At 46.7% G+C, this 27,246-nt stretch overlaps 2 protein-coding genes across 9 annotated transcripts in view; one reads left to right on the forward strand and one right to left on the reverse strand.

Annotated features, from left to right (window-relative positions):
* NHSL2 (NHS like 2) overlaps nucleotides 1-27,246 on the reverse strand; it is a 119,422-nt gene that overhangs the window by 37,514 nt on the left and 54,662 nt on the right. Inside the window, exon 1 of one of the 6 annotated variants that reach the window (XM_083424206.1) lies at nucleotides 14,875-15,189. The exons of 4 other annotated variants lie outside the window; for them this stretch is intronic. In XM_083424206.1, the coding sequence (XP_083280332.1) occupies nucleotides 14,875-14,917 (43 nt within the window). In that variant the 5' untranslated portion in view covers nucleotides 14,918-15,189. Of the gene's footprint in view, nucleotides 1-3,067; nucleotides 3,244-14,874; nucleotides 15,190-27,246 lie in introns of those variants that run through there. One more of the 6 variants, XM_083424208.1, reaches the window with a different exon arrangement.
* On the forward strand, nucleotides 14,979-25,645 carry LOC310669848 (uncharacterized protein). Of its 3 annotated transcripts, XM_083424284.1 has the most exons (5): nucleotides 14,979-15,076; nucleotides 17,348-17,435; nucleotides 21,085-21,265; nucleotides 24,474-24,660; nucleotides 25,187-25,645. In XM_083424284.1, exons 1-5 carry the CDS (start codon nucleotides 14,988-14,990, stop codon nucleotides 25,272-25,274), a joined length of 633 nt encoding a protein of 210 aa, XP_083280410.1. In that variant the 5' UTR covers nucleotides 14,979-14,987; the 3' UTR covers nucleotides 25,275-25,645. The 3 variants fall into 3 exon arrangements, 1 of the variants encoding a protein (XP_083280410.1); XR_014507419.1 differs by lacking the exons at nucleotides 14,979-15,076; nucleotides 24,474-24,660; nucleotides 25,187-25,645 and adding an exon at nucleotides 15,742-15,836 and having other exon boundaries at nucleotides 21,085-21,250; XR_014507420.1 differs by lacking the exons at nucleotides 14,979-15,076; nucleotides 24,474-24,660; nucleotides 25,187-25,645 and adding an exon at nucleotides 16,375-17,161 and having other exon boundaries at nucleotides 21,085-21,259.

Genomic DNA, 27,246 nt, shown 5'->3' on the forward strand with positions numbered 1-27,246 from the left:
TGCGCAGGGAGTTCAACCTTGTTATTATTATTTTTTTGCAGACATCAGTTGTGCGGGCAACAACTCAACCTGTCCCATCACACCTAGTGTTGAATATGATGTGAGGTATGCAGCAAGCAGGCAAGGTTTAGGGGAAACGGCCTGGTGGGCTAAATCCCCTAAGCAGGAGGTTCCCCACCTGAGATAGACTATGGGTCTATCTCCTTTGGGTGTGCATGATGACAGTAGGAGGGGCCAACACGAATAGTGGGCAGAGACATCCCTTTTCTCTCTCTCTCATTCACGCATCCATGCATCCTCTCTCCCACATGTAAAGGTAAAGGGACCCCTGACCATTAGGTCCAGTCATGACCGACTCTGGGGTTGCACTTTGACGTGCTTTTGAACTGCTAGGTTGGCAGGAGCAGGGACCAAGCAATGGGAGCTCACCCCGTCGCGGGGATTCGAACCACCAACTTCTGATCGGCAAGTCCTAGGCTCTGTGGTTTAACCCACAGCGCCACCCGCGTCCCCTCCCACATGTAGATATCCCCTAACTCATCATCCTCTCTTCCCTGGAGTAATAGGCAACTAGCAGCCTGATAATTCAATCCATCCTGCCCAGCAGTTTTGCTGGGGCTTGGCTCCCACCGTAGCATCTGGCCCCCAAGGAACTTGGTCCTTTTCTTCCTGCGTGTATACAATTGCTAGTCCACATTCCTATCAATGCAATAGTCATGCTTTGGATGGATGAAAGGCTGAAGGGGCCAGTAACACGGCTTTCCACACAATTACTCACTCCCACTTGACTGGAGATACAGCCAAGGGACTCTTTAACCACCTCCTCCGTTTCAAGAGCAACAGATGCTTTGACAGAACCTCCCGTTAGTTGCTCCGAGACACAGCCAAAGGGTCTTTTGAAACTTTTCCTCCGTGAATTGCACCAGAGGCTCTACCTGAGTAGCAGCTGGGATGGATCAGAGAAAGAAAGCTGCCCAGAGCCTCTTCTGGGAGCCCTTTGGCTGGATCTCTGCTCAAATGGGAGCAAGCAAATGTTTCTGCTGTTTAATCGCGCCTGTTTAAAACAACAACAACAACAGAGGGGGAAGCAGGTACCAAGCAGGCAACTGTCACTCTAGACATTGACTTATACAGATAGACCTGACAGTACAAATGCTTTCGGAGGCACTTGTGGAAGCATCAACTTTGACCATCACATCTGTGCATTATTGCTGCTTGGTTGCTGGGGGCATTCTGGATCTCGGTAATAATGAGGAATTGGGATTTGCCCCTTGCATGTACTTTAAGAGGACACCTGCTCAGTAGATCAGTTAGTGTGAGATTTAAAGCTAGCCCAGGAATAAGCCAGCCCTTCGTCATTCCACTACCAGAGGACAGAAAGTGGGATTTCTCTCCCTTTGGGCCTGAATTTCAGCGAGCTGCTACAGGCAGGAGGAGGCAGGAGGCAGGGACCCAAAGCTCAGAATAAAAATTAAAAGCCCATTTGCACAAATCAGGAACAGGGGAATCTGTGACCCTCCATATGTTATTGGACTGCAACTCCCATCAGCCACAGCTAGGCTGGGGAGGGATGGTGGGAACTGCAGTCCAACAATATCTGCATCTGGACAGCCACTGGCTCCTCGTCCGTGGCATATGGGATGCTTCAATTGCTGGGCTCTGGAATTTTAGGACTACATTTCCCAATAGCCCCTGCCATGGGCAGCATCTCTGACCTAAGGAGGGTTGTGTGGCTGGGAAAAGGAGGGGAAGCTGGGTGTGTGTAGAGGAACAGAGAAAGGGCTACAGGCTGGAAGAAGACCAGCAAAACACCAGCACCGAGTCAGTGGTGGAAAAGATGATTCCTGCTAGCAGTCAGGAGTGCAGGATAGCCCTGAACTTGTTTCCAGAGTCAGGTCACATCCACACCTTTCCATTTAAAGCACCCTTAAACCACTTTAACAGTCAGGTCTTCTCCAAAGAATCCTGGGAGCTGTAGTTCGTTAAGAAAAGTAATCATACAACTGTTATTCTCATCACCCTTAAAAACTACAGTTCCCGGGATTCTTCGTGGGAGGCTCTCTAGAGTTTCAGGGAGGCGAAATTCCTACCCAAACCAGGAGATGCTGGCGCTTGAACCAGGACCTTCTGCAGGCAAAGTAGGTGGTCTTCCCCACTGAGCTGTGGCCCTTCCCAAATATAGGCAAATCTTAAATAGCATTAGTAACCCATTCATCCACCCATCAAAACCCTCAGCATCATCCGACACCTACTATCTCAGCCAAAATGGACATAGAGTTGGAGACCTATGATTGCACTTCCTGCTTTTTTGCAGGAGGGTTGCTTATTTTGAAGCCGCTGCACGGGGAGCGTGGGTTCTGAATTTGATCGTGGAACTGGGAGCAAGGCGGTATTCCCTCTTGTGCTTGTGTCCTGATCTGAATTGCCTTTTGCTGGGTGGAGGGCAGAAGAAAGCAGTTATCTATATCAAGCCTGGATTCAGGCAACCCCCTGTGGTGCTAACAGCAGCTTACTGGGAGGTGAGGAAACAATGACAAAAGCATCGCAGGGAAAATTATTATACACACACTTTCCCCCAGCTGCCACTGCTCCAATCGAAATGCAATCCTCCTCGCCTTGCAGCAAGCTAAGGGAAATAAAAGCACTGGCAGATCTCACAAAGCAAGTAGGGTTTTCAGCTCTCAAGAGGTACCTGGTAACAATTAGTGCTTCCATGCAGATGGCCCTAGGATGAGCTCACAGAATCACAGAAATTGTAGCGTTGGAAGGGAATGTGAGGGTCATCTCATCCAACCCCCTGCAACATAGGACTCTTTTGCCCAACGTGGGGCTCGAACCCACAACCTTGAGATTAAGAGTCTCATGCTCTACCAACCGAGCTATCCTTAAGCATCTCCAGTTAAACGTGGACAAGGCTGCAGGTAATAGGGAAGACCCTCTGTCCAAGAAGCGGGAGTATTGTTGTCAGTCAGAGTGAGCAACACTTCGCTAGACAGCTAAATTAGTTTGGTCTAGCACATGACACCTTCCTACGTTCTCTACCCCCAACCCTAGCCATAGAACGGACCTTGGTGCAGAAGGAGTCCAGATCTCTGCAGTCCTCTGTCTTCCGTCCCTGTTCTTCTGACCACAAGCACTTACCGTCCAGCAGGATGGGATGGAAACAGACCCCAGTGCCCTAGAGCTTGCATGTCTGTCAGCTACAAGTTCCCTTCCAGAAGCTCTTCAGCTGGGGCTGCAGCTGGTAGAAGTGAACCCCACCCTCAGATAGACCATATGCCCTACATGAGCTAACCGCAATGTTACAAAAATAGCTTGTGAAATGGGAACTGTGGGGAGAAAGGGGCAATTCTGATAATACACAAGGGGAGAAGTGAGCTATGGTAGATTACCACTCTCCCCCCCCCCTTCTCTCTCTCTTTTTTAAAAGGACTTTGGTTCCACACTGAGTAGTCACAAAGCAAGCGGAAATCATCGGGTGAAAGTTTTATTGGCAGAGAGCTGCAAGGATGACAAATAATTCACCTGTTGATTTCTGCTCATTATAAAACCGTTTAAAAAACACGAAAACTTTTCCCATTAAGCAGAAGGGAGTAAACTCATCGTCTCTAGGATTTTAGCTGATCAAGCGCCTCTAGCTGCCCACATTTAATCCCATTCTGCTAGGAAAGCGCTGAGCTGCCTTGTTTTTGGTGTTTTAATTTGTTTAACTTAGTACATTCATCTCTCTTCCGTTATGGAGCTCAAGGCAGTGCAAGGGTTGACAAGACCCAGGACTTTCTCCGTCCAGGAAGGGTTGGCACACACAGAGCATGGCCCTCTGATAAGGACATTTCTTGGCCACTGCAGCCCAACAGCAAGGCCTGCCTAGGAAAGCTGTCAGCAATTAGCCTTAGAGCAGGAGTAGCCAATGTGGTGCCGTCCAGATGTTTTAGACTACAACTCCCATCAGCCCCAGCTTGTGCAATCCATGCAAATTTTATGCAAAGCAGTGCCTTCTCTTTTTGGCGACTGGTAAGTGACCACTCTCCTCCAGGAACTTGGGAGCTCTCTGGCATGGCATTCTCAGAGGGGACCCCTCACCTGGAAAAAGCAGGACGTAAACAGAATTACCCAAGGCTGCCATTGATGTGCTTGGATATTCTGTACAAGGGTGGTTTGGCTGTGGGCAGGATTCCTGCATTGCAGGGGGTTGGACGAGAGGACCTCTGGGGTCCCTTCCAACTCTACGATTCTATGATAGCACCCTTGGGGTGGCGAGCCCTCTGCTGGACTTGGGGCTCCTGGGAAAGGCCCAAGTTTTCCATCTTCTGGGGCCAGCCCGAAGTGGAAGCCCTGCAGGTTTCTATACTATTTGGAGTGAGTCTTCCACCACCTCCAGAGTCAACACTCTGCAGCAGCTGAGGAAAAGGGTGGCATGCCCCCCTTGCTCTCCCCTATAAAATCATGGCTTGGGACTGGTTTTAAGTGAGAAGGCAGGTAGGGAAAGGGAGGGGTCTGATGGAGGGAAGCCCACTTGTCCTTGGCAAACCCCACAAAGCAATTTACACAGGAATATTAAAAGAAAAAGCATAAGGTATATAATAAAACAGCCGATAGATGCTACAACGGGTGTGGGGAGATACCTATTGAAAACTAGATCTTCCTTGAGGGCAAGGTGATGCTTTGGTAGCCCCCACAGGTGGTGGCTGGGGGAGGAAGATCACACACACATGTACAGTTTGTTTATATAATCCAGCTGATCCGAGAGTACACATTCATCACGGACTGCTTCTTGTGTCATAATTTTTAATTATTAATAGTAATGAACATTCTTAACTCTTTCATTTGAGGAAATCTATATCCATCAACCAAAAAACAACCACCACCCCCATGTCTTTTAACAAGCCACTTTCCCTTATTTGCTTATATTTGCAGTTCTGGGAGTGTATGCCACTATTTTGGTCCAATGTACATAAAAACAAGCTGCTAAACTTGTTAAATGCCAATAAATTAGCAAGTAACTGAATCTGAGGCTCATCCCCTTTTGAGTTTGAGGTCCAGGACAAATGACTACCCCCCCCCCCCCGGTCTGATTGGCCCTGGAGCCATCCTGAATTTTCTGCTGCATAGTAAAAAGAGGTCACCTATTACCCACTTTCAATTTCTATGCCCTCTAACTTTGCCCCTCCTCCTCCTTAGGAACAGAGGAAGTGGCCTTATAAGAAGTAAAGCAAACAGTCCATCTAGCTCACTGGTGGTGAACCTTTCTTCAGCCCCAGAGTTAAAAGTGGTTAGAACGATGAATATAAATTTTGCATTTATAGACATGCTCTATGCTCCACCCAGACCAGTGAGAAGCAGAGCTCAAGGACACTTCACAGCTAAGGAAAACCACAAGGTCCTCCCTGGAGATGCCAGGGATTGAACCTGGGACCTTCAAAGGAGATGCTCTGACCACTGAGCTATACACCCTGCCTCCTGGCACTGCTTGCTTGCTCACCTGCCCTCTGTGAGTGAGCAGACAGTTGGAGGAGCAAGAAGATGGAGCATTAACCCTCTTCCACATCTCATTGGCTCCTTCTAAGAGTTGAAGTGAATCAGGCCCAGGAGGAGAGACAAGGGACTAGGTAAAGGGACCCCTGACCATTAGGTCCAGTCGTGACCGACTCTGGGGTTGCGGCGCTCATCTCGCTTTATTGGCCGAGGGAGCCGGCGTACAGCTTCCGGGTCATGTGGCCAGCATGACTAAGCCGCTTCTGGCGAACCAGAGCAGCGCACGGAAACGCCGTTTACCTTCCCGCATGAGCGGTACCTATTTATCTACTTGCATTTTGACGTGCTTTCGAACTGCTAGGTGGGCAGTCAGCAATAGCCAGTAGCTGGGAATCACAAGGGCTGAGACCAAGGTAGAGCATGAATACTCTTAACCTTAGGGTCACTGGTTCAAGCCCCACGCTGGGCAAAACATTCCTGCATTGTAGGGAGTTGGACTAGGTGAGCTATGACCCTTGTGTTCCCTCCCAAGTCTAAAATTCCAAGATTCTAAGCTGTTCTGCTTAGGTCCTGCTTTCAGGCTTCCCATGGGCATCTAGTTGGCCACCGTGAGAACAAGATGCTGGACTAGGTGGGCCATTTCATCTGATCCAGAAGGGCTTCTATGTTCTTAAGTGGCAGAAGAAAGAGGCCACAATCAGCAAGAGCCCGCTGAGATCAACTTGCCCAAGATTCCCCTCCAAAACAGAAAAACCCAGCACTAGGCTAATCCCAGAAGGTCAAAGCATCTGAAAAAGAACAGAATTTGATGCTGGTGGATAAAAGACAAGGGGAAGTGTGGTGGTGTGGCAGGAACCACCACATCAGCACTCTCAGAATAAACTGAACAAGAAATAACTGGAAAACAAAGGGAGGGGGAATCCCTTCTAAAGAACATTTCCTTTTAATGGACCTGGCTAAAGATCTTTCCACAGAAGCACAGGATGGAACAGTGCGCGCGCACACACACGGCCAGTTCACTAGCAGGAAGTGTGCGCTCCTGTGCATGTGTGCATATGTGTGCTGCCCTCACAGGCCTGCAGCCCAGCCCCACAGAGTGTGGGAGATGCACAGCATCATTTGAGCACACCATGTGCTGCTCCAGAGCTCAGCCAGGGCAGGCGGCCAAAGAGCTTGCTAATAGCCTGTCTGAGAGGCGCATAAGTTCCACCTGCTGGCTGTGGTGGCAAACCACAGCTCCGAGGGACGAGTGGAACGGCTGAGAGCGAGGCACCTAAAGGGACACGACAGGATGGCGCCGTGCCCAGGCACACAACCTGGAGGGGCACAGAGCACAGCTGTCGTGTGCCAGCCTGCCCTTGTGCCAGCCTGCCCCTGCAGAACAGACCTCCTGTGACACCCACAACAGGGTGAAGCTGCTCTGAAAGCAGGTTGCTAAGGAACCCATCCTCTTGCCCTCAGGATCATTGTTCAGCCAATGGCAACATGCTCCAATGACATCATGAGCCTTCAGCGTGTCATGAATGCCATGTGCCTGGCTTGATTTCTCCCTTCGCAACGTGAAAGAGGTGCTGCTCAGAATCAAGGCAATTGCCAGGCTCCTCCGCACCTCTTTTAAAAACCAGGAGTGCTGTGTTAACAGTCCCTTCTGCCCCATGCGCAAAATCATACCGCCTCCTCCCGGCTCCGTTTCATTTTGAGCAAAGCAAACCATTTCATTCTGAGCATTTTAAAACTTTCTGTTTGATTTGTGGTGTCTTTATTATCACTAACCTAGTGTCCTCTGGATGGTTTGGAACACAACTCCCATCCATCCCAGCCGGCTTGTGGGAGTTGTAGTCCAAAACACCAGGTTGGCAAAGGCCAGCATATAGCAATAGCAAGCTTGTTCTCTGGGTGCCAGTTCTTACATAGGCTGCAGAAACACCACATATTTAAAGCACATTCCTGCCCTCCTCAACACTTCCCCTAGTATATTTCTCCACCAGTGTCAAGCTCTGTTGTTTCTCAGATGCTTTGACCTTCTGGCATTAGTCTACTGCTGGTTCCAGGTTTGGGGGGGGGGGGGGGCTGAGCAAGATGTTCTCAGCTATGCCCCTCTCACTGCATGTGGCCACTTTCTTCTTACAGTTAAGAGGCCTGAGGAATCAGGAATCTAGCCCAGCATCCTGTTCTCACAGAGGCCCAAAGAATCCTGGGAACTGTAGTTTATTTAGGGTGCTGGGAACTACAGTTCGTACGGGTAAACTATAATTCCCAGAAGTCTTTCTGAGGGCATGCTGTAAATATATGGTGGGTACACAGCTTTAGTCAAAGCGGCACCACCCATGCTCAGTGTGTGTGTGTGTGTGTGCTTGTATGTAAGGGGGAAATCTTGACTAACCCAATGAGGATTGAGAATAGGTTCAGAATGCTGACTGGCTGCAGGAAGGGGTCAGTTAGGTGATGGAAATGGAATATCTCGGAAAGGGCACACATGGCTGCTGGGCACCCTGAACAAGAGCACTCCACACCCAAGTATTGTGTTTTCTGTCTCCTATCTGTAATCCATCTATTTGCAAGGGGGCTGATTGGGCAGGCAGCCGTGGGGCTGCAGAAGCAAGCAACACATGCCAGCAGTTCTAATTCCATAGCAACATCTAGCATTCCCCAGAGAGCTTCCAGCTAGTTGAAAACCTTTTATCAGTTTTGGCAATCTGGCTAGGCGGCTGCAATTTTCATTCAAGATAACCTGGAAAATAATGCAACAGTCCTCATGGAGCCTGCATCCAGGACGTTTATTCAGAACGCCTTTTCTGGCTGATCTGAGATCTCCACCCCTTTCCTTCTAGGTGAAAATGAAAAAGGAACCACTTCACCCCTCCCTCAACCCCCACCCAACCCCCAAGAAAAACCAAAGGCTTTGATCTGCATGCCTTATATTATAGGGATGAATAGCAACTGAATTGCACTGATTTCCCCCTATTTTCCCCCATCACAATGTATCCAGCACCTGCCCTACTGTTCTAGCATGCAGGCATCTGCCACAAGGCTTGCAAGCTATTCAGAGCTTTTTTCCTCTAAGAAAACAAGCAAGCTTCCAGCTTGCTTTATTCAGAGACGCCCTCCGAATCGCATGACTCCAAGACCTCAAGAACAGGGAGGGAAGAAAAAACCTCCAGATATATCACATGGCAAGGCTGCAGAAAGAAAAGAATTCTTAGGGAACAGCAAAGATTCTCTTAAGGAGCCAGCACTTTTCAAGAGGTTAGGGTAGATTGAGGGCTGGGGGAACCATTGCACTAGCAGGAACCATTATCTCACTGGTAGAGCATCTGAAGCCCTGGGTTTGATCCTCTGCATCTGCAGGTAGGGTTGATAAACCCTGGAGAGCCACTGCCAGTCAGTGTTGACAATACTGAGATAGATGGACCGATGGTATAGCACAGTTTCATACGTGGAGCTGGAGCATGAGGCTGGCCACATCTTTAGCCTAGCCATGATGATGATTTATTACATTTCCCAGTAGCCTTGGTCAAAAACAACCCAAGGTGACTTACAAGTTGACTCACTGGGCATCAGGTTGGCTGCTTCCTTCCTTCCAACACCACCCCTGTCCTCCGGCAACTCCTTTCTCCCTTGATGCAGATACCTTTGCAGTTGACCTCTACACACAATTCAAGGAAATTACCCACAAGCCAGAGTGGGAGTAAAGAGGCCCATGATACAGCCTGAGAGGTGAGATCAGACATAGAAAGACAACTTAATGGCATGGTGAAGCCTGCTGCCTGCCTAAATGACCTCATCGGTGTTGCTGGAATTACCAGGAATGCTGCCTTCTCCCTGTGATGCAAGGCTGGCTGGAAGCAAGCAGCAACCGCACTCCCAACATCTTCAGCCAGGGACAAGCAGGCAGGGAATCCCTACAAGGGAGAGGTCAGGGTAGGCTTCAGGAGAAAAAAAGGTGTCACTGTTCCCAGACAGACAGAATAGCAGCAGTCCTACAGGCAGTAGTAGTTGGGGGTCTATTGGGAAGCCAGAAGTAGGTGGAGCCAGAGCCAATGACAGGCAGAACCAAATGACCCTAGTTTTGTCCTCTTCCTCCTCCTTGATGAGTTCTATAAGGGCAAACTGAGACTACATAGGATGAAGCTGATATGCAGCACTACGCCCTGGAGTGATTTTAAGTAGGAAGTCAGGGCAAATGAGGTTGTTCTAGTATGGGTCCCTGAATGTCTCCTTTGCCAGCCTTGTGAGAGTGGAACCTAATTACAGCACAATGCAGAGTATGTTTACTCAGGAGGAAAGTCCAACCTATACACACATACGATGGCAGCCCTCGGGGAGGTTTGCTTGTGGGATGAGCTATTTATGATAACATCTGTTCTACACAGAAAAGAAGTGGAAAACAAGCATTTTGCATTGCAAAAAAAAAGCAAAAGCAAAGGAGGTTTTGCAAGGTAACAACTGAACAATTTGCATGGTAGCCATGGAATCACAGAATGGTAAAGATGGAAGGGACCCGAAGGGTCATCTGCCCCAACCCCCTGTAATGCAGGAATATCAAATAGAGCATCCATGACAGATGGCCACCCAACCTCTGCTTAAAAAAATCTCCAAGGAAGGAGAATCCCCATTCCACTGTCAAACAGTTATTACCATCAGAAAGTTCTTCCTGGTATTTAGTTGGAATCTACTTTCTTTTATCTTGAATCCATTGGTTTGGGTCTTAACCCCCCCCCCCAGAGCAGGAAAAAACCAAGCTTGCTCCATCTTCCATGTGCCAGCCCTTTAGATACTTGAAGATGGCTATCCTATATCCTCTCAGTCTCATCTTTTCCAGGCTAAGTACACCCAGCTCCCTCAACTGTTCCTCAAAAGGCTTGGTTTCCAGGCCTTTAATAATCTTGGTTGCCTTCCTCTGCACACATTCCAGCTTGTCAATATCCTTCTTAAGTTGTGGCACCCAGAACTGGGCACAGTATTCCAGGTGTGGTTTAACCAAGGCAGAATAGTGTTGCTATTATTTCCCTTGATCTGGACACTATACTTCTGTTGTTGCAACCTAGAACAGCATTAGCTTTTCTTTTCTTTTCTTTTCTTTTTGCTGCTGCATCACACTGTTGACTCATGTTAAGCTAGTGTTCTACTAAGACCCCTAGAATCTTTTCACAAGTACTACTCGCAAGCCAAGTGTGCCCCCTATCTTAGTTTTGTGCAGCTGGCTATTCCTGCTTAAGTGTAGAACCTTACATTTGTCCCTATTTGATTTCATATTGTTAGTTTTGGCCCAGTTCTCCAATATGTTAAGTTTCTATTGAATCCCGATTCTATCGTCTGTAGAATTTGCTAGCCCTCCCAATTTGGTTTCATCTGCAAATTTGATGAGCATCCCTTCAAATCCTTCACCCAAATCATTTATAAACACATTGAACAACAATGGGCCCAGGACAGAACCTCGCAGCACCCGGCTTGTCACCTTTTCCCAGGATGATGAGGAACCATTTGGGTTCAGTCAGTCAACCAGCTACAAATCCACCTAACAGTTACATTGTCCAGCCCACGTTTTACCAACTTCTCCACAATAATACTCTTGTATACTCCTCCTTCATGATTTTCCCTTTCTTCCTTTTCTTATCCATGCCCTTCTTAAATCTCAGCTCATCTGTAAGCTCCTTATGCAGGCACACTGATTTCTTTAGATACCACTCACTTTTCTTTCTTGTTGCATTTGTGCTTTCAATGGTTCACCTTTAAGAAACTCCCATCTACCTTGGACTCCTTTCTCTTTTGAGTACTTTTGACCATGGTGAAGGTCTCATGCATGGAAAGATCATGCATACTACAGGGCTGCAAAATCCTAGGCCTTCAGTCACACATATGTTCTTAAAATGCTGAAGGTGTCGCCAGGAACTTTAAAAAAACATCAGGCATTATGCTGTCCTGTGGTGCCAAGGAAAGAGACAGTCATAGCTGAGCCTTATGATGCAGACAGAGAACAAGCTGGTGAAGGATAAGTGGAGCGTTTCATTCTTCCTCTGCACATAGGGATGTGGGAGAAATGCATTTAAAGGGGAATCTACTGAATTCACACTACCTCAAGCAATTCAAGAAGCAAAATGCAGCTATTCTTTGGAATTTGCACTTATCGAAATAGATGCTTCTACCATTTTACAATACGTGAAGCTGTTAACCCAACCTGTTTATGTAACTGATTGGTTTTCTTAATCAATTAAAACTAGTTTTATTTTTGAAAACATTGTAAGATTCAAGTTCCTATAAAAACTGCAGTTGGAAAGCGTCCTCTTAAAAGAGAAATTATGACAGGAGGGAATGCATCTTCTAAGGTGATGCCTACTACAATCAACGCACATGTCCATCACATTATATCCACATTTGAACATGCTGCCTTAACATGCAATAGTTAAAAGGTGGGGATAAGGATAGGGGTGCACACACAAACACCCAAAAAAAATATATCTCTGTGCATGTCGGTTCCTGTGCACAGCAGCCCTGATTTTCACATGTAGAGCATAGAAAGTTTGTGTGGGCCCTTTAGCTGCATTCACTTGAATGCACATAGAATTCTTCGCACTTTGGCGGACTCAGGTGGATGCCAGTAAATGCCCCCTGCAGACCTGGCCGTCCCACTGAACATGGAAAGGCCAGGAGCTGATCAAGCTGCGCTGATGTGTATGGGATCATTGGAGGTGGGGCATGTGTGTGTGTGAGAGAGAGAGAGAGACCCCACCCACATTTTTAACTAGTTGATGTTTATGTGAAGGTCTGAACATGGCTGAAACAATTAATTGCTTTAATAGCTCATAGGTAAAGGGACCCCTGACTGTTAGGGTCCAGTCGTGGATGACTCTGGGGTTGCGGCTCTCATCTCGCTTTACTGGCCGAGGGAGCCGGCATTTGTCCGCAGACAGTTTTTCCGGGTCATGTGGCCAGCATGACTAAGCAGCTTCTGGCAAAACCAGAACAGCGCACGGAAACGCCATTTACCTTCCCGCCAGACTGGTACCTATTTATCTACCTGCACTGCATGCTTTCGAACTGCTAGGTTGGCAGGAGCAGGGACCAAGCAACGGGAGCTCACCCCGTCGCAGGGATTCGAACCACCAACCTTCTGATAGACAAGTTCTAGGCTCTGTGGTTTAACCCACAGTGCCACCCGCGTCCCTTTATTAGCTCATACCCATAACCAAACTGAGATTTCCTTAACCTGGCAACAGCCCTCAAAAAAAATTACCCGAGGGTGCACACCTGTACCTGCAAAACCGAGTCTGGGAGTAACAGGTTGAACAGTTTCTGAGGTTGGGCAAAGAGAAAGAAGCATTTCACATTTTGAGGAAATGGATGGGGAAAGCACTTGAGAGGGGTTGATGCTGTCTCCGCTGCATTTGAACATTATAGTAGCAGTGTGTGTGCTTTGCATGAAGAAGATCCTAGGTTCAATCCCTAGCAGCTCTCCATTAAAAACAGGATCAGGTAGCAGGTGAAGAGCAGGGCTCCTGACAGACAGCCGAGAAAGCTGCTACCACAGCAGATGCCACTGGGCAAGATGGCCCAGCGGTGTCACTTAATAAACAAGGCAGCTTCATATGTGCCAGGTTACCCCACCACCACCAAACCTGTTCAACTTATATACTTGGAAAGATTCTTCAGAAATAACTATGCAATCCTGGGGGGGTACCCTTTTTAGCTTGAGGGTTGCATTGCTTCATGAGGGCATATGGCCATTTGCAAGGGTTGGGCAGGGCCAGAGGCAAAGTAGATATAACACTCAGGATGACTCTTACCTTTGGTTAGTAGGGTACATTGCAGCAACATAAGGCAGAGGTTTCTAAACCCTCCTCCCTACCCCAATACCTCTCCATCCTCCATCCAGACAAGTCAGAGGCATTAGTTCAAGGCTGGTTAGGCAAAAGCACTTAAAAGAAGCCTAAAGCATACTCTGGGGAGAATCCTGAGGGCAGGACAGAAAGGGGTATGTGGGGCACCATTTGGCCCCTGAGCCTGAGGTCCCCTACCCCGTTGAAAAAAGTTTCCACTGACCAGGAAAGCATGAAAACCCACCTCTCCTTTCTGAAATCCCCTTCAGCACTGATTAGCCTTGCAAACCCATAATCTCATCTTTCAAACAACCTGTCTTACTCTGTCCTCTTGCAGAAAAAGAGCAGAGATGTTGTCAGGGATTCAAGTCTATCAAATTGTTCCCACCCACCTTTCCTGTCCCTGCCCAAAACTGATAGATAACACAACAACTTATTTATTTATTTTTTCAAGAAAAACAAAGGCAGCTTTGTAGATCCCAGTTTGCTATTGCATGAGAAAAGATACAAAGCAGACAAGCTTGTGCATTTGTGCCACTGTGGATGTATTAGTACCAGATATGCATGCAAAAAGTTGCGTGCCTGGGGAAGACACAAATCTCTTGCCCCCTTCCCCCACCAAATAAGAGATTTGTACTAATAACATCCCATTAGTTTTCTCTCTCTACAGTATTAGCATGCAGTGTGTCTTATTTGCAGAGGACAGTCCTCTATTTTAAGGGCTATCCAGTCGAAGCTCAGTCTAAAAATAATGAGCCATAATAAGGGAGAGCAGTGACCTTACACTTGGATTACAGACTGAGCAAGAACACAGGTCAATTGGTTACCCACTCACGGAAGATGTACTGTATTTCTAGTTCAATTACAGTAATTTTTTCCTAAATTTGCACCTGCACCCACAAATTACCACATGTGCTTAATAAAAGAGAAGTACTATAGCTCAAATGTTAAAGCACCGGTTTCGCATGAAGGAAGTCTAAGGTTCAATTCCTGCCACCTCAAAGCAGGGGTGGGAAAAACTCTTGTCTGAAACTCCAGAGAGCTGCTGCCCGTCAGTGGAGACATTATTGAGCTAGATAGACCAATGGCCTGATGGGGTAGAAGCCAGCTTCCTTTGTACCCAATACACTGCTGTGCGTTGCAGTTGTCTCCAAAACAAAGCCTTGGAAGATTGCTATGTATCTTGTCATTTCACCTAGCCCCTCTTGCCCAACACACATCTGTGACCTAGTCCGGGAGCAGGGTCTAATTGTCATCTGGGCAGCCCAGGACCTCCAAACACACTGCCCAGGATTGCGCCCCAGAGAAGTCACTTTGGTACTGCTCTCGCAGTGGTTTGACTTCACCCTCGGAGGTACACTCCATTGTCTCTTGAGACAGAAGGATGCCAACGATAAAGGGGCTTCTATAGCTTCCTACTGGGTGCAAATTCATAGCGACTGTAGCGCAAAGCTAGCAACACCCTCGGCAGCAGTTGCTGCCATCCTTGCATTCAGTGAGGTAACAAGACTCAACACCTTGCTCCATGCACATCAAAGCTCCTTCCTGTTGACACCCCCTTCCACCCACTGGCGTTACTTACCTGCTCGGTGCAAGGACATAAGCAAGGATCCTGCCCTCTCCATGAGTGCTGGGGTCCCACACGCAGCACCAGCGGTGTCAAAGCACACACAGGGGCATCCACACCACACGCAGATGCCTTCACAGCACCCTGGTCTGTGCAACAGACACCCACCCACCCCTGCTGTCTTTCAGCCTAGTCCAGTTCTGAAATCGGCAGCAAGGTGAAATCTGCAAGGCGGCTGCTTCTTCAGGCGGATTGTCCTGCCATGCCAGGGCTGAAAATAGTTTAGGAAGCTGCCCCTTTTGTTCCTAGCGATCCGCCTGCCTCCAGTCCTCCTCGGCTGAACTTCCTTTTCCCACTTTCTCTGGCCCCCTCGGCAGGGAGAGGAAATCACCAGGAATTGGCTGTTTGAGTCAACTCCCGCTGGCCCATTGTCGCAGGCCTGTCCCTCCTTCCTTCCTATCGACAAGGCCCTGGGAAAAGAGAGAATGGGTCTGTGTTTGCACACAGACTTGTAGGCCAAGTGGGACCTTGTTTTCGAAATGCTTCCTTTACTCGACTTCACACACCTTTAGGAAAATGGCTCTAAGATCAGAAGGATAATCTCTTTAGGGCTTTCCCCTCCCCCTGGTGGTGGGCCTAGCTCCCCTCTCCTCTTGCAAAGGAGGCTTTCCTCAGCGGCTACTCCTTCCAAACACGCCTTAGGGCTGGAGGCCGAGGAACCAGGAGAATCTCTTTAGAAGGCAGATTTGGCTCGAGGGCTGCTGGTTGCAGATTATGAAGCAGGGGTTTATAATCTTTGGGCCTAGAGGGCCACATCAGGCTTCTTTATCTGGCCCTAGGCCGCACCCATCTCTGATATTGTTCTGCCTCCTCCTTGAGCAACTTTGCCTGGCTAAAAGGTTTCCTTGAATTCTGATCATGCCTATTCCTTGCCTGAATGAAGGATAGAGAGGAGAATGTAGAAACTGACCAACTAGGTAAAGTAAAAAAATAATTGTGTTCATTGCTGCACCCACTTTAGCTACCATCATCAACAGCATCACAGGGAGAAACAGAGATGCACTGTAACATATGGTTCCTTTCTGACAGTTCTGAAGGATATTCTGAGCTCTTCAGCACCAAAGGAAGACGTAGTTCGTGCTTTATTTTAAATCATCTTGTTAGATCTTTGGGCTGATCCTGCAAGTCTACAACTGAAAAGTGGCCAGCCAAGGAGCCAAGCCAAGTGCAGCTACAATCAATAAAGCCATCTCCTGTTGCTTCTTGCAAGCATCAGTGTTATAGGGTTGCCAAATGTGGGTTCTCCAGCTGTTTTTGGACTACAGTCCCCATCATCCCTGACCACTGGTCCTGCTGGCTAAGCATGATGGGAGTTGTAGTCTAAAAAAAACAGATGGATGCTGTTTGGGAAACCCTTATAGACTGGCTGGCATGTCAAGCCATCATCTCACTGTAGAACAATGAGATGAGAAGGGCCAAAGGCCCTTGCTGGTAGAGTCATTTAAATATTTCAGACAAAGTCCAGAGAGAAAAGAAAATGATAATACTGTATAACCTGAACAAGAACAGTATATAACTTCAGGTTTTGTCTGTTTTAAGTCAGGCTAGATATACAATTACAACACATAGAAGAAAACTATGTCAATATGCAAATGACATTCAGCTCTGTTTCTCCTTGCCACCTGGTGAAGTTTGTGTCTGGAGGCAATAATGAGATGGAGGAAGGCCAAAACACTGAAGCTACATAAATCCTAGATAAGTTAGAGATACTGCAGACTGGTAGTTCCTGGGCTGATGAAACAGAGAGAGAGAGAGCTTGTTCTAGAGAGGGTTGCATGCCCGCTGAAGGACCAGGTACATAGCCTGAGGGGTTCTCCTAGATTTTCCTCTGTAGCTAGGGCCCAGGTGGCTGTAATGGTATGAAGTGCCTTTTTCCAGCTCTGGCCTTTTCACCAGCTACAGCCACTCCTGGGAAGAGAATGCCTGGCCATAAAGATCGGTGCACAAATTACCTATAAGTTGGATTACTGCAATTCATTCCATGTGGGCTGGCCCTTGAGGACTTCTCATGGACATTGCAAAATGCAGCGGCCAAAGTATTAATGGGAATGTCTGCAGAAAGGCATATAACAACAGTTCTCATCAGGCCCAGTTCAGAGTCTTAGTTCCAACGCTAAATGGCTAAGGATCTGGATATCTAAAGGAATGCATCTCTCCAAATAGTACTGCCTGGGCCTTGAGGCTGCTCGTTCAGCACCAGCTGAAGACTTTGTTCTACAGTCCGGCCTTCTGAATTGGCTGTGTATGTGCGTGCTGTGTAAGGAGCGACATAGCCAAGATTCTTAATTGTATTTCACTTTTATTGCTTAGTGAATTTTAAACTGCTGATACTTTACCCGAGATCACTAGTGATGAGGGGTGGGACATACATTCTTTAAAATGAAAGAAAACAAGCATTGCTTCTAAAATGTGACGGTTCCATTTTTAGTATTAATTTCAAGCTCAAGGACGTCAGTTGCTGTGGAGTAGAAAGTTTGCATGCAGAAGGTCCCATGTTCAAGCCCTGGCATCTCCAGGTAAGGTTACATCCACTTCGAGTTCTCTTACACCACTACAACACCCATGGCTCCCTCCAAAAGAATTCTGGGAACTGTAGTTTGTTAAGACCTCACTGAGCTACAGTTCTCAGCATCCAAATGAATGATCCATGGTGTGGATTTGACTTAAGGGGATCTGATAGAGGGAAACAGGAAATACCTTCCTTTGTCCAAGACCCTGGAGACCTGCTAATTTAGGCTGCTTTCAGATATGTGGGTTACTGTGCTACGTTTGCTGGGTACAATGCTAGCTCTTCTGTCCCAGTTTTTAACATTCCTTTTATACTGCAGTACTTTGTTGCGTTATGGCACTCTGGATTTTTGATCAATACACCACCATGTCACACTAAATTCTGAACAGCAGGAAAGAACTGTATCCTGGGATACTGCCCTAAATTCTGTCACATGGAACTACAATGCAAAACTCCTGAGATTTGCCAAGTTAACAGGGTTGCAAATGGATTCCACTCGTCCCCCTTGGAAAAAAAATAAAGTGGGAACAAGCACTAAACTTCCACTTAAATTCCTCTAGATTTCCAGATGCGGCTTTTCTGTAGCATGAAAGTTAACAACAACAATGACAAAACAAACCACCACAACCCAGGTCCAACACTAACACTGAATAAAAAGCAGGAAGGGACTAAAGCCTGAGAGAACTACAGCGAGGGAAGAATAGATTACCTTTCTGTCTATTACTTCCCAACAGGTGCCGCTAGCTTACTGAAAACAGTGTTGCTTTACTCCCAATAATGGAAGATGGGGTTTGTAGTCTAATCGCACCTGGAGGGTCACAGGTTTCCCCAGCCAAGGAGTAAACCATACCTTGGCCAGGTAGACAATGGTCTGTCTTGGAATAAGGCAGCTTCCATCTTTCCTCACTCAAAACAACTTGCGAGCTAACAGCAGCAAGACCCTACTGCTTTTGCAAGAACCAAAGCCAGGATGTTTACAGTCAAGTGTGGTGTAGTGGTTTTAGAGTGGTGAACTAGGAGTTGAGAGACCAGGGTTCAAATCCACATTTGGCCATGTGGCTCCCTGGGTGACCATGAGCCAGTCACTGTCTCTCATTTTTTTATATATATATAATATTTTTATTAAGGTTTTTACATAAAAGGAAAAAACAAAAGAAAAATACAAAAATACAAAAAAACGACAATACAGAAAAAACAAATAAAAACAATTCCATTTTCATAATATTCCTTGCATTTACTTATTTCCCAGACTTCCCCACACCTCCCCTCACTGTATTCCAGTCCAAATATTTAATCAGCAAATCCCTTCCCTCTATCTTAACTTAAACTTTATCTTAATATCTTAATATATCTTAATCTTATCTTAATATCTTAATATGTTAAACCTTTTAATTTTACCCCTTTTAACCTTCAAATTTTCCATTCTCCTTCACCACTTTATTACTAATAACCTTTTACGTTCAATCCAATGTCATTCTAACATTCATTAATCTTATAATATTTCTGTAAATAGTCTTTAAATTTCTTCCAATCTTCTTCCACTGTCTCTCAGTCTACCCAAACCCTAAGGGGTGTTGTGAGGACACAAATGGGGAGCGGGAGAACCTATGTGTGCCAGCCTTGGACAAAAGCTGAGCTATAAATGCAATAATTAGCACTATCTGGCTTTTCCTTGCTAGATTCTGGTTGTTCAGCTGAATGGATCTGCCTGACCTGGGCTGCAGGTTGTTATTCGCCATGGCTGTGAGACTCAACTGCTCAGATTCCTTTATTGCAATAAAATTTAACTATTCCTGCAAGAGCCTGGCTGGAGTAATACCAGAATCATCATAGCTGTATAGATAACCATGCATGGCCCCCAGGGCTCTTTATCTGAGTTCCTACCACCACTATCAACCTTCCACTGCAGAGATGAGTTTTGATATAACAAGATGTATGTGCTCTAGGCTACAGATGCACAGCGAAGGACAACAATCTCCAGCGTTGAACATACACACAGGCATGGCTGTCTCTATTCTCTCATTCACCCCCCTCACCCCACCCATCAACTTCTCTCCCCACCCCTCACCCCATTTCCCTTTCCTGTGAAAGCCCTATCTCCCGACCACTGGAAATCCTGCTTGCTGCTACTCCCACCCTCGACTCTCAAGATTTCAGCAGGAATCGCTTGCACACTTGCAAGCTCATGTCTATAGCCATGAGGGTAAGAAACCTGTTTACTTGTTTGTTATAAATTGAGTAACAGATTAGATGTTTTAGGTGCTGAAAGCTGCACCCAGTAGCAAATTCAGAACTTAACTATTGCAGAATATGCCCAGCACTGATAACCAGGGCTGAACTGGATGTTTTCAGCTAAGTAATAGAAACTGGGTGAAGAGCAGCAATAGGGGCTGGTTTCAGGGAAATTTAATCACACCCTTATAAATAAACCCATGACAGTTAGTTGCCTGTCAAAAAACAAAAGGAGACTGAAGTCATATTCACGCCATATTCACACCATAAATTGAAAACACATGCCTCCTCTCTTCTGGAGAATCCTGGGAATTGTAGTTTGTTAATGGGTAGAGTAGTGGTTCTCAATCCCGCCCTCCCAGCCACACTTTCAAATTAAAAATTTGCTCGTGTCACACCAATTTTTGTGTGGATAAGAAATACATTGGAAAGCAACTCCTAGCAATGCCTGATTTATAACATAGAACACAACTACTTTCTAATATGATCCTGGGAGGTCCAGAAAGTATAAAAGAATGCAGCTACATAATAACATGAACATGAACCATTCCCAAAATATAACAGATTGTCTTCCTGCCATGTTTGCCATCCTCTCTTGCCACACCAGTGTGCAAGATTAGGACTTGGGAGTCCAGTTTAAATCTCCACTCAGCCATGAAACTCAGCAAGTGACCTTGGGCAAGCCACAATCTCTCAGCCTAATCTACCTGACAGGTTCTTGTGGGGATAAAATAGGTGGGGGGGGGGGGGGTTAGAAGAACTACATGTACCAACCTGAATGACTAAATGGTGGCCACTATCACTTTCTCTCCTTCCCTCACCCCCAGCGCTTCTAAAATGACACTATATAAAATTGTTCACACGTTACACTGAACGCAGGTATAAGCTGTCACTACAAATGCACAGGTGTTTGTGTGAGACAGTGTACATGCGTTGCTCAGCTATTGCGTATGCGGACTGTGCACACATTGAAGGTAACATGTGAATAACTATACGAGTGTATTTGTGTACATGGGTTTGGATGTTGAACCCTCGCTAAATGTAACATGCAAACACCCCAACGTTACAACATCACATCGTTCCAAGGGCTTGCAGGGTGCTAGCAAACCCAACTTTACTAAAGAAAGGGCCACTGTTAGTGCCACTCACTGAACTCTTCCCCTCAAACCGTGCAAATAATCCTTCTCCCCAAATCATCTGAAATGCTCTCTCCTATTTGCCACGATTGGAGGAGGCGGCATTCTTGCTCAGCCTTATGGCTTGGGGTGGAGGGGTGAGGAATGAAAAGGCCTTGGGACCAGAGCCCAGCTTTCAGGAGCCAACGTCAAAAAAATGCTAGGCTCTTGCCCAGAGCACGCAGAGATATTATCAAAATTCTTAGGCATCAGCACCAAACATTTAAAAGTCTACTGGTATTTTTCCAGCTTGAGTTGCCGAAGAGGATCGTTTCATGCCAAGAAAAGTACCTTGGAAGACTGTTGACTAACATGGGCTTCAAAGCTCTCTCTCATCCCAACCATCCCTATCGCCTTCACTGCAGTGGGTGGGGTGAAGCCATCAGCCTGCCTCTTTCACTTTGCAGTTGCTGCCTCTGCCCCCTGAATGGTGAGTTGAATAGTTCTCAAGGGAGCTTTAAAAAAACGCACCACCTGTCAGCTTCTTTTGAATAAACTGGGAAGAGGAAGACAGGTGGGTACAGGAACATAGCAAGCTGCCTTGTACTGAGACAACCAGTCCCTTTTGCTTAATATTGTCCACACTGACTGGTAGCAGCTCTCTCTAGGGTGTCAGGCAGGGGTCTCCCCTAGTGCTACCTGAAGATGCCTGGCTGCTGTGGGATGATGGGAGTTGGAGTCCAATAGCACTTAGAGCTATGAAAGTGCACAGACAACTCCCACCCCCTTTTTTCGGTGCTATTCTGTTTGTGTTATCTTCAACACTGCTTCATGACCAGTAAAGCAGGCGGGGGGGGGGGGCTGGTAGGAGTAGAACGCCGAGACATTTTTCAGAGGCGTGATATCATCATCACTGATGGACTACATGCACACATGTTGAACTTGTTTAAAAATAAATAATAGTAATTACAGGTTTTTGTATAACTAATTATAAAATAAAGTGAAATCACTAAAAGACTATATAGCACACACTAAACTTAGAGCAAGGGATGCGGGTGGCGCTGTGGGTTAAACCACAGAGCCTAGGACTTGCTGATCAGAAGGTCAGCAGTTCGAATCCCCGTGACCGGGTGAGCTCCCGTTGCTTGGTCCCTGCTCCTGCCAACCTAGCAGTTCGAAAGCATGTCAAAGTACAAGTAGATAAATAGGGACCGCTCCGGTGGGAAGGTAAACGGTGTTTCCGTGCGCTGCTCTGGTTCACCAGAAGCGGCTTAGTCATGCTGGCCACATGACCCGGAAGCTGTACGCTGGCGCTGGCTCTCTCGGCCAATAAAGCAAGATGAGCGCCGCAATCCCAGAGTCGGCCATGACTGGACCTAATGGTCAGGGGTACCTTTACCTTTACCTTAAACTTAGAGCAAACTCTAAGGGAGAAGGAGATACACTGACCTGCCTAGTAATAAGAAACAATCAGCAACACACAACCCATTCTGCACAGTGCATTTAATGCAGTATCATTCCTCTTAAAATGGTCATGGCTTCCCCCCAAATAATTCTGGAAGCTAGTTTGTTAGGGGTCCTGAGAATCATTCCTCTCACACAAGTGACAATTCCCAGTGATTTAGCAGCCAATCACTCATCCCAGGGAACTCTGGGAAATGTAGTTCCGAGGTTGTGGTGGGGGGGGTGTCTCCTAACAACTTGCAACAAACTACAATCCCCAGGATTCTTTGTGGCAGTTTAAATGTATAGCACAGATAAGGGTACAAACACCAGAACAGCAAGAGGAATGTGAAAAAGGAGGACTCTAATGGGTGTGAGGAGGAATTGGAATGACCCAACTCAGGGGGGGAAAGGCACAACAGATTCAAAAGGAGCAAAAGAACAGTGAGGATTTGGAAGCAGAGAATTGGAAGCTGGTAAGCAAAGGAAATTAATTAAGAAAAGCCTATGCGCCAGCAGAACTCTGCTAACGCTCCTTCCTACTCCTAAGAGACAAAATCTGCAAAAGAGCAAAGAAAACCACGTGAATCAAGGCTATATTTACTTCCATCAATTTCCCTCCCTCGGAGCACAGGGATTGGAGAGTCCTGGTAAAATCATTCCCTGTGATTGCAAACGAGACCTGTCAATCACACAGGACCTCTCCCGCCCTCCCCACACATTAGTTTCGCTTTTTAATAAATATAGTGCAGTGTTTTTTAAAAAATCTGAGTCCACCAAACATGGGGGCGGGTGAGGGGGGGCTTTCTGCTTCAACTCGGGGTGCTTTGTGCAAATCCCTCTTAACCTTGGAGAACCCCACAATCCTTTTAAGGCACCCCCCTTCAGAATTCAATATTTGTCCAAACCTAGGGCACAACCTAGACTTCTCTGCAAGGTTGTTTGCTTTTCTGACGGAAAGCTGAAGTTTGCTTTTCAGTTGGCTGAAGATCTTACGTTAAGGTTCACAGGCACTTGCAGAGCATCCTGACACGATAAGATAAGCAGGCAATACTGAAATTCCTCCTCCTCCTCCGTACAACCGTTAAAAAGATATTGTACTGCTGTCCTTTATTGCATCTAATCTGGAGGTATCCCTTTCATCCCACTTCTGCCCATTTCCCATCGACTCCAATTTTTTCCTGGGTAGTTAATAAACAGGGTTCTGCAAAAACAGCACAGGTTGCAAACACACAACACATTTAAAGACATTTAAGATGTTGCTTCCCCCCAAAGAAACCTGGAAACAGTAGTTACCTCACAGAGCAACAGCTCCTAGCACCCTTGGCAAACAGCAATTCCTAGAATTCTTTGAGCTGCAAAATGTGCTTTGTGCTACGAAGGACAGAGTCTTGTGGCACCTTAAAGACGATCCAATTTATTATGGCATAAGCTTCATGAACCACACTCAACTTCATTAGATGCATGAATGACATAATAAATTGGCAAGTTTACACACATACGTAACTCCCATAAGTAATCCAAAACATTTAAAGGATATCAGCATGGGGAAGGCTCAGGAGAGGATGTAAGGATGTGAGCAATGAAATGCCAAAACCAAAACCACCAACAACACCAGAATGCATTAATTTCAATGAGTCTACTCTAAGGAGAGCTAGCGTTAGATGCAACACAATCCCCACCAACCTCCCCCATGGATAATAGTGCAACACCCAGTTTATTAGGTTCAGGTGTCAATCCCAGAATATTGTACTGAGCTAGTAAAGAGAGATGGAACAGTTCGCATGTTCACAGCTGTTTGGGAAGACCAGGGTTGGTCCCTGATCAGCCATGCAATCAATTACTGCAATGGTCTGCATAGCTTTCTGGGAGTAAGCCAAGGTGAACTCAAATGGTGCTTGCTCCTGATTTCATAGGATGGACAATTGACTTACTCTGATACAAGGCAAGGTCTCCAGAATTAGCAGCAGCAGCACCGCACCCACATAACAGCAGCAGCAGCAAGAAAAATAAATATAAGGTATGGGTTAAATAGCACAGTTGTGCCCAGTATGCGCATTGCTAATACAGGATAAGAAAGGAAATGGTGCTCTTATGCTCCTATCTGCCCCAGCAAGCACGGTCAATGGCCAGGAATTACGAGAGTTGTCCTTCAGTAACTTCTGGAGGGCCAAAGGCTCCCCACACGTGACACAGACTGCTGCCGTAGTTCAGCCTTCCTTAACCAAATCTGCCAAACTGTTCTTCCATTTCAGTGACCTACAGTTTGATCCTGTGCAGCTTGCTTCTAGCCCAGGGTAGTCCAACTTTTCATACCAAGTGGGCTGCAAGAATGCTTCAACACGGAACCTGCGGGCTGCACATTGCCTTGTTGCGTTGTGGCGAGCGAGGTCAAAATTTGCTCTCACCCTGCCTCCCCTCCTGCTGCCTTCCCAAAGCCAGGTAATCTGGGAAAGCATTATGGTAACTAGATTTTAGGAGGCAGGGAGGGCTCTAGGACCCTATCAGTGCCCTCATGTTTCCTTCCCAAAGCGCTTACCCAGCTTTGGAAAGGCCGTGTGTGTGTGTGTGTGTGTGTGTGTGTGAAATGTTGCTGAGGGCAGGCAAAAAATGCCTCAAGGGCTGCATGCCTTGGACCACCCAGTTCTAGGGAATATTTGAAAAAGATGGCAGCCTTACAGAACAATCCTGTGCATATTTTTTCCCCAAAGTGAGCCCCACAGCCTGCAATAGGTATTACTCCCTTGTACTGATGTAGCGATTGTGGCAATCTTGGCAACGCTGGAAGAGGCTGAGGGAGGAGTTGGAATCTAACAACATCTGGCAGAATGCAAGGACAACGCTTTTTGGATCAGTTTGGTGGTAAAAAGTAATCTATACCTGCAAATAAAATAAATAAGCGAACGTTATAAAGAACCCTGTGGAATCAGACCAAAGGCCCATCTCACCCAGAAACCTGTTTTCACAGGTACCAACCAGATGCCTATGGGAAGCCTTCAAAGCAAGACATGAGAGAAACAGCACAATTCTCCCCACTTCTGCTTCCCAGCTACTGACACTCAGTGGTATACTTCCTCTGATACTGGAGGTACTGCACAGATATCCTAAGTAACAGCCATGGACAGCCTTACAAGTCTGCCCATCTCCCTTTTAAAATTATCCAAGCTGATGACCATCGCACGGTAGGAAAATCCCATCCTTACCTTCTTTTCTAAACAAAAAAGCCCCAAATGTTGTAACCTTTTCTCCATGCCTTTGATTACGTTGGTTGCCCTTTTCTGAACCTTTGCCAGTGCTACAATATCCTTTTTGAGGATGCAATAAAATTGAATACAATATTCCACGGGCAATTGCACCATAGATTCTCATAGCAGAATTCCATTATTGGCAGGTGTGTTTTTCCCTCCAACGGTCTCTCCTACTTACCCCTAACAGAGAATTCATCTTTTTTTTTGCAGCTGCCACATACTGGGTTGACATCATCCTTAAAGCTATCCATTACCATTCCAATATCTCTTTCCTGGTCAATCGCTGCCAGTTCAGACCCCTTTCTGATGTTTTGGACTACTTATGGGAGTTATAGTCCAAAACATCTGGAAGATACCTGGTTGGGTAAGGTTGTGGTATGTATGTATAAACTTGCCAATTTATACATACATCTATGTTCATGCATCTAATGCATCAAAATAAACAGCTAGTTCCTGCCAATCCTGATGCTGTCATTAGCATCAGGTTTCATTCATCACCTGCTACTTCCTCTGGAGAGAGGAATACTTTGGGGCTATTTTGATTAGGGATAAGGGGACAGTCTGGTGTGGCCAAGTGGCAGACCACCCAGGGAAGATAGAGCAAAGGGGGCAGTGAATGCAGGAAGCGGAGGACAAGAAAACTAACCATGGTATGTTTATTTATTGCATTTATGTTGCACCTTTTCCTCCAAGGAGCTCAAGGTGGCATGCATAGTTCTCTACCTCCTCATTTAATCCCTACAACAACCCTGTGAGGTAGGGTAGGCTACTAGTCATATTGGCTATGTTCTAGGTAAAGGTAAAGGTACGCCTGCCCTTACAGGCCAGTCGTGTCCGACTCTAGGGTTGTGCGCTCATCTCACTCAAGAGGCCGGGGGCCAGCGCTGTCCAAAGACACTTCCGGGTCATGTGGCCAGCGTGATGAAGCTGCTCTGGCGAGCCAGCACCAGTGCCGCACACGGAAACGCCGTTTACCTTCCCGCTATAAAGCGGTACCTATTTATCTACTTGCACTTAGGGGTGCTTTCGAACTGCTAGGTGGGCAGGAGCTGGGACCGAAAGACGGGAGCTCACCCCGCCACGGGGATTCGAACCGCCGACCATGCGATCGGCAAGCCCTAGGCACTGAGGTCTTACCCACAGCGCCACCCGCATCCCTGGCTATGTTCTACCCGCTGCTAATTCTGGTTGGCCACTATGAGAACAGGATGCTGGACGAACTGAGCCCTTGGCCTGATACAGCAGACTCTTATGTACGTAGGAGAAAGGAAGGGGGAAGAAGGGCATTTGTGCCAACTGCATTTTCTCAGAAGTAAATCCTACTATGCCCAATGCAGCTTGCTCCCAGGGAAGCTCACAAAGGGTTTTTTGCAACCCCTACAGCACAATCCTATGCATGTCTACTCAGAAGTCCAAATGAGTTCAATTACGACTTACCCTCCAGTACGTTTGTATAGGATCACAGCCTCTCTTCATTAGCTGTGCCCCTTCAGCTGGATTCTATGGACGTTTTACTCTGGAGGAAGTCCCATCCCATTGAATCAAATAGGATCTGAATTCTAGGTACCAGGATGCAGGATGGCAACCATCAGGGAAGCATTTGTACACACACATTGAAAGATGGCATGCATGCATGTGTGTGAGTAAAAGTGATTGGTCAGCACAGGCAAACAATCAGTAAACATAAGAACATCAATCACACACACACAGCCTCAATGCAGCCAGTTCACATGTTCAACTATAGGTCATGAGGCAGGGAGCACCTGTGTAAACCTGCCCT

This window comes from Podarcis tiliguerta (genome assembly GCF_965153285.1).
Source record: "Podarcis tiliguerta genome assembly, chromosome: Z".
In the NCBI taxonomy this organism is placed as follows: domain Eukaryota; kingdom Metazoa; phylum Chordata; class Lepidosauria; order Squamata; family Lacertidae; genus Podarcis; species Podarcis tiliguerta.

Coding starts and splice junctions, on each gene's coding strand:
- LOC310669848 (XM_083424284.1), top strand. CDS start 14,988: ATGCCTTCACAGCACCCTGGTCTGTGCAACAGACACCCACCCACCCCT. Junction 17,436..21,084: donor TCAAGCCCTGGCATCTCCAG/GTAAGGTTACAT, acceptor GTATTTTTCCAG/CTTGAGTTGCCGAAGAGGAT. Junction 21,266..24,473: donor CTGCCTCTGCCCCCTGAATG/GTGAGTTGAATA, acceptor CTTCCATTTCAG/TGACCTACAGTTTGATCCTG.